At 39.9% G+C, this 7455-nt stretch overlaps 1 protein-coding gene across 2 annotated transcripts in view; it reads right to left on the reverse strand.

Moving 5' to 3' along the window:
- Positions 1-7413, reverse strand: part of MED4 (mediator complex subunit 4) — a 25478-nt gene extending 18065 nt beyond the window's left edge. Inside the window, exons 1-2 of one of the 2 annotated variants that reach the window (XM_005861405.2) lie at positions 7265-7413; positions 512-578 (exon numbers count right to left, since the gene is read on the reverse strand). In XM_005861405.2, the coding sequence (XP_005861467.1) occupies positions 512-565 (54 nt within the window). In that variant the 5' untranslated portion in view covers positions 566-578; positions 7265-7413. Of the gene's footprint in view, positions 1-511; positions 579-7092 lie in introns of both variants that reach the window. The other variant, XM_005861406.2, reaches the window with a different exon arrangement.
- Positions 7414-7455: the final 42 nt, after the last annotated feature.

Below are 7455 nucleotides of genomic sequence, written 5' to 3' on the forward strand. Positions count from 1 at the left end.
TGGCTAGGCTGCTGATCAACTGAACGCTGTCTCCGTGTCATTCCTTCTTTGCTGACTCCGCCCACACCTTTGGGAACCCCTGGACCTGCTGGGGCTGGACCCCAACAGTCCCGGGTGCAGGCTGGGCTGAGGGATCCCCCCGAGTGCATGAATTTTCATGCACCGGACCTCTAGTCCTACAATAAAGGGCTAGTTTATGAGAGCACTGACCTTTTTGACTCCAGAAACTATTTTGATCTCCATTTAACAAGACTTTATTGGATGATTCAAAAGTTAAAAATGAATAAATGGGTAACTGCAATTACAACTATAGAAAACAATACTGCTAAACCCTTAGACAACTACTTTCTTGATACATTGTTACCTTATGTAAATGATACAAATATCAATTTAAAAGTTTTAATTAGTAACTTAAAATGATCCAATCTTTCTGTTCTCACACAAAGTAAATATAAATAGGAAACTTGCGGAAATTATGGTTTGGTTTTGAATTAAAAAAGAAACCACTTACCTGGTTTTCTTCTCCAGCCTGTAACAACTTTTGGTTTCTTGAAATTGCCAGCATTTCTATGAGCTCCCTAAAAGAGAGAGAGAGAGAGAGAGAGAGAGAGAGAGAGAGAGGAGAGAGAGAGAGAAGAAAATAAACAAACAAAAACTAACAAAAAACTCTTTGCAATGTAAATAAACTAGAGGCTTTCTTAACTTATCTCTACCAGACTTGCTGTATTCATGGTACCCACAGCACTAAGAACACATGGCTACTGCTTCTCAGTCCACTATGACTGTGGACTTCAGCTCTCACCAGCTGTGTTTGCTATCAAACTTATTTCTGTAAGTTTTACTTATTACTATAATTATAAACATTAATATTCAATACATAAATACCAATAAAATATGATTGTGAACAGAAAAGTTGTTTCAGTAAAAACTGAAGTTAAATGCTTGGAAAGACTCAACAATAGCTGTGAAGAAGCAGGGGAAAGTAAAAAATCCAGCAAAGGTCTGCCCTAAGACTGCTTGATGAGAGTCTAAGTTCTTACTTCACTTTAAAGAAACCAAACTAGAAACTTCAGCCAATGCAGTATAGGTGGTTTATGCATGAAAAACTCCTACATTAGGGGTTTGTCTGCAGGCCAAATCCAGCCCAGCAAATCTGAAATTTTAATAAATACTGCATTTTGGAACAAAGCCATGCCTCTTCATTTACATATTGCCTATGATTGTTTTCCCACTACAATGGCAGTTAGTAGTTGCAGCAGAGAACTTATGGTCTCCAAAAGTATTTACAATCTGGCCCTTTACAGAAAATGTTCCTTATCCCTTGTCTTATATGAAAAGATCAGTGAAAACATAATCTTTTATGTGTTTTATGGTAAAATAAAACAACAAATGGGTGAGTCATTTTTAAATAATTTTCTACTTTAATTGAATTTTTAAATTAACCACACAAGTATCACATAAAAGGAATTAGAGGCCCGATGCACAAAATTCGTGCAAGAGTAGGCCTTCCTTCCCCCGGCTGCTGGCACTGGCTTCCCTCTGGCACTTGGGACCCGTGCTTCCCTTGTAGCCCCGGCTTCGTCCGGAAGGATGTCTGGTGTAATTAGCATATTAAGCTTTTCATATTATAGATTCTTACATCTATACTAATAAAAGGGTAATATACTAATTAGACTGAACATCTTCCAGACGACCTTCCGGACAAAGCCATGGTCATGGGGCTGAAGCAGAGGCGGTTAGGGGCAATCAGGCCGGCAGGGGAGAGCAGTTAGAGGGATCAGGCTGGCAGGCAGGTGAGCGGTTAGGAGCCAGCAGTCCCAGTTTGCGAGTCGGACATCCCCCGAGGGGTCCCGGATTGGAGAAGGTCTGAGGGGACCCCCCCCACCCCGTGCACAAATTTCGTGCACCGGGCCTCTAGTACTATAATAAAATCCTATCTGTCTAGATCTAGTACTATAATAAAATCCTATCTGTCTAGAAAGCTCATTTACTAGATATGCCAATCCTATAAGAAAACTAGTGTATAGAGCAGGAAAAGATGACAAGCAGGTAATATTTATATATTAGTTCCAAATTTGTTGACAGATGAGATTTTTCAGAAATTATGCAGGAGGGGACAGCTTCACTATTTGCTACCTCACATTACTAGTCAGCCCCAGTGTTTGTACTTTCTCCCTGGCTGCCGGGCTATTTTTACCTCTATTTTCACCTTCCTTCCTGCTGGCCTCATACTCTTTTCCTGGATGGTGTCAATTAGACTCAACCTTCCCACAGCACTGTATATTGAATTAGTTAATGAAAAAAGTGGATGGGGAATGGAAGGTCTTTATACACTCATTTGTCAAATATTTCTTGAGTACCTATTACTTGCCAGGCACTTTCTAGATGCGTGGGTTATAAAAGTGAAAATTAGCACTTGAATTCTAATACAAGTGATAAGAATAACTAAGAAAATACAAAAATAAAACCAAAGTTAAGGGTTAGGAAGAGAATGTATTTTCTCTTCCTTATGACTTAATAACATTTTTTTATTAGTTTAATTTATTGTAAGATACATTGTACGCCTAGTCAGTGTGGCTCGACCTAAAACCACAAGGTCACCGTTCAATTCCTAGTCAGGGCACATGCCCGGGGTGCAGGCTTGATCACCAGCGTTGCAGGAGGCAGCCTATCAATGATTCTTTCTCATCATTGCTGTTTCTCTCTCTCTCTCTCTTCCTCTCCCTTCGTCTCTGAAATTAATTAAAATTTAGTAAAAAAAAAAAAAATACAGTATATAATACATATACAAAATATGATAATTGATTGCTTATGTTATCAGAAGGCTTCTGAAAAACGGTAGGCTACTAGATTTGAGGGAGTCAAAAGTTATATGTGGATATTCCACTGCGTGGGAAATTGGTGCCCCTAACTTGCATTGCTCAAGGGTCAACTGAACTATACTTGAGATAAATGAGAGGTACACAGAATTAACAGACCGGTGTGGAAATTTCAAGACTACTATCAACATGGTTTCTGTGGGACAATGAATTCTGAATTACAAACAGGTTAAAAAAACTTTTAGATTACAATCCATCTATGTTCTTATTTTTTAAATTTCTACAAAGACTACCTCATTCTATTTCATTTTACTAAGTAATAAATATACTGAAAAGCTACATAATCAGGTAACAGTAAAAAATATATCCCATATTTCAAACTCACTATTTTGAAAAGTTAGAGGTTACATCAACCAGAAACTTTCCTTTTCATTTTTCATAAAAAAACTGGAAACAAGAGTAAAATTCATTCAGAGGAAAATGACAAACTTCCCAGGTCACATATTGGGACTTTACTGAAAGTCAATCACCTGGAACTGCCTCATTCTGTGGAGAAGTTTCAATGAGTCTTAGGTGGCAAACCACAAAGTGACATGCTTTCTACTACCACCACCAACCACCAGGATCATAGAAGAGGTAAATTTTCACTTATCTACTGTCACCCTGTCTTTCTTTAGAGATGAACAAATAAAATAGCATGACAGCAGATAAGTCAAGAGAAAAATCAGAGAAAAAGAAAAATGAACTTTTAAGACAATGGTTATTACCGAAGCCTATCACCTGTCAATAGATTCAGTGAGGACTACAAATAAATGAGAAATCAAAGTGTTTTTTAAAAATATATTTTTATTGATTTCAGAGAGGAAGGAAGAGGGAGAGATAGAAACATCAATGATGAGAGAGAATCATTGATTGTCTGCCTCCTGCATGCCGCCCACTGGGGATCGAGCCCACAACACGGGCATGTGCCCTTGAGCGGAATCGAACCTGGGACCCTTCAGTCCGCAGGCCGATGCTCTATCCACTGAGCCAAACCAGCTAGGGCGACAAATCAAAGTTGTTTTGGCTTTCTAGGAAAAGGAGCAATAGAGGAAACACAGCTTCTTTTAGAGGAACAGAAAACTCAGCACCTCAATTGTTCATGTACAAGTGGGACGCTGAAGATGAAAGTTTCAGAAACAGTGAGGTTCTTGAGGAAAATTTAAACTATGATTCACTACGTCAGTGAGTAAACACATTTCACCACACAGAAAATGCTATACTTGGTAATCAAGGAAAGAATTAAATACAAAGTAGGATAAATTGATCAAATCTAGATACAAGAGAATTTCAAGTTAGTCTCAAATTTAATGTAACTTATAAATTACTTAATTATGCTATCTCAAGTCTAGAGTACATGGATATCAAGTATGTGCACTCCGACAGGTACTGATAGCATTAGGAAAACACACCTCAGAAGCACAACAATCCAGGGGCAAGAACTCAAGATTGACTGCTGTGTTGTCCAATGTCAGAAAAAACTCTCCAAGACCATTACTCTGGATGGGCAGGCTAAGAATTTTAGTTCCTGAAATTAGTGGATATGAAATATATTCTAGGGAATATATTGAAATTCTAAGACTAAGACCCATTCTGTATAAAAGGCAGCAGTCACAACTCCCCAAAGGGTGAGTCACTTCTTCACAATATCAACATATTTACATAAAAATTAGTCACTACCATCCATATCACATGATTGGTCAAAATGAAAAAATAATAAAGAAGATTTTAATTTGACTGATTTCATATTCAACAACATCATCAAGATTCCTTAGCAAAGATTTTAGAAGCCAATCAAGTATTAGAATTGGCTTTCTGGTGAGATTATTCCCAAAGATGAAATAGTTCAAAGGACCATTTCAAACAGAAGACTCAGAATTCAAAAAGTGGAAAAATTGAGTCATACAGGAATTGACTCATACAAAAGCAACAGAAGTATTTTCCAATTAATTATTAGCTGTTCTGAATCTAATGAAACACAAATTTGTATCACAACTACATGGCTACCTACTTAAGGCACGTCAAGGTACTCAAAGACAGTTTGGATGACCAATGATTCTGAAAGCACTTGTTAGAATGAATGCACTGTTTTTCAAATGACAGTTGATCCTATTTAGAAAAGCAGTGGGCTAGTTAGCATTTATGGGAGGTTAACTTGATCTTTAATAACTTCCAAAGGATAAGCCCTCCACATAAACTAAATGAAGCTTCAATTAGCATCCCAAAGGTAGTCATGACACACAGCAGAGACACAAATTATTTAACTGAAAACTTATGAAAACTCTGTCTTGCTAGGGCAGGGGTGGGCAACCCCTGGCACGCGTGCCAAACATGGCACGCCAGTAACTTTTGCTGGCACGCGAAACCCTCTCTTATAATCTTCCATTTACAATTGTTGCTTAATATCGACTTTTTTATTTTTCAGATAAATTCAGTATAGGTGCATCTTAGATAAATAAATAATTTTACATAACAAGTGTTCTTAAAGACCATAGACATGGATTGACGAGAGAGGGGAAGAGCAATTTCTATGCCTCTGCCTTAACTCTCCCTGCCTTCCTAGATCCAAGCAATGTTTTGGTTTCATCCACATATGCTTGTGAATCTTTGTTCTCAGTGATGAATTTTGTTAAGTCTCGTAATAGGAGTAGCCTGACGGATGAAAGTAGTAGCTCGTGCATATCTCTGAAGGTCACAAAATATAAACCTGATGTAAAATCTCTGTCATCAGTGATGCAGCAGCAGAAGTCCCACTGATAATATCAAACGGAGTCATAAAGTTTTCTGTCGGACTATCAGTGTACATGTATACATTAAAAAATAAATGTATTTTTCATCATCATATACTGTGTTTTTGTCGCTCGAATGAATTTTATTATTTCTTCAAGGTTCTTCACATACGTACACCTTAAGAGATATCAAGTAGGCATAACATGTTCTCAAAAAATTAGGGTTGGCACGCAGAAGAATTTTGAGACAGAGATTTTGCTGGTTTTGGCACGCACTGGCAAAAAGATGGCCCACCCCTGTGCTAGGGTCTTTTTACTAAGAAATCATCCTGGTACTCATTGACAGGATTAACTAACAAGGTCTCAGCCAGGAACTACAAAGTCAACAAAGACAAAAGGAAATATAGCACTTGCATTACTTTGTGAACATTTACACAGGGGCAACGCACCGACAGCTGCCTTGTGTCTGAGTTTCTTGTTCACTGTACTGACTACTGGATGCCTGAAGATTCCATGTGCCCTATTTGTAGTCAAGCAATATTTGAGTCCAATACAGTCCAAACCGTGAATTAAACACATGAGCTATTTAACTTACAGTACTACATCATTTAATATTGTGCTGACCTAGTAATCTAGTAAGTAATGCTTGCTGTGGCAAGAACTAAATCACAGTAGATAAAATGCTGATTATTAGTAGGCCAGGTAATACAATATATGGGATTTATTCTAGAGCTGTCAATGAATGTTGGCTGTGGAAATGGTGACATCTGAGCCGGATGAATGAATGATTTATCAAGATGGATGTGGAGTGGGAATGACAGTAGAGTTGAGGAAGTATGACTCGCTTTAGAAAGGGGAGCATTCAGGAGGTTGGAATGAAGGGCATGGGAGGGTGGAGGGATGTGACCTAAATGAGAATAATAGGATGGATTAAGAGGAGATGGAGAATGGCTTTATCTATTGTACACTTAGCTAAAGAATATGGACTTTATCTCATTAGAAAATGGAAACCTAACGAATATCTTAAAGCAGAAAAGTGATCTGAGATGCCTTTTAAAAACATAGCTCTGCTCTTGGGCAAAATAGACAGATATAGTGGAGATGCATCAAGGCAACTAACACTGTTGGGAGGCTGCATTAAGAAAGATTTTTGATGGGATGTAAAATAGTGCGGATGGGAACAAGAGGTCAAATCTGAGTAACATTTTAGGAGAAAGAACCAAAACAATTTTCACATCCAAGTGAACGTGAGGAAATTAAGAGGGGCACCAACTTAACAGACTATCATGAAAGAGGACGGAATCAAGAAAAGGACGTGCAATTTCATCAGATGCCTCTGCCACACACGCTGCACCGCAGCCATCCCAAACTGTTCACCCCACCCAGCCGTGTGTGCTCCCTCCTCTGAAATCAGTAACACACATCACTGCTGCTCCAGCCGCCTGCCGCTTAGGGACCCTGGGAAACTCGGTCTTGCCACGCAGCACTTTCTCCAGGAAGCCAACCTGATTACACGGGACCGGCACTTAGTCCCAGTGCTGCAGGAGCCGCAGCGCACGCCCCTGGTGAAGCCGGCTCGCGTCCCTGTCCACAGCCGGTCTCCCCCGTTTACAGCGAGTGGGCTCCCCGCGTCGACCCCTCGCCTCGCCCTCACGACCGTCCTCCTGCGCTTGGCACCTGGTGGTAGTTCTTGAAATGTCTGTACAGTGGCCGTGGTCGAAGAGGTTCACACCGCAATCTCTAAGGTCTGCGATGGTTCTGACGGTCTCGGGATGCCTGGGTTACCGTCGTCACTAAAATGTCCTCTGGGGGGAGGGGGCGCCGTCGCGGCGAGCGGGAGGGCTGCGGACGCCACGCCCACGACACTC

Source organism: Myotis brandtii, unplaced genomic scaffold (assembly GCF_000412655.1).
Source record: "Myotis brandtii unplaced genomic scaffold, ASM41265v1 scaffold15, whole genome shotgun sequence".
In the NCBI taxonomy this organism is placed as follows: Eukaryota; Metazoa; Chordata; class Mammalia; order Chiroptera; family Vespertilionidae; genus Myotis; species Myotis brandtii.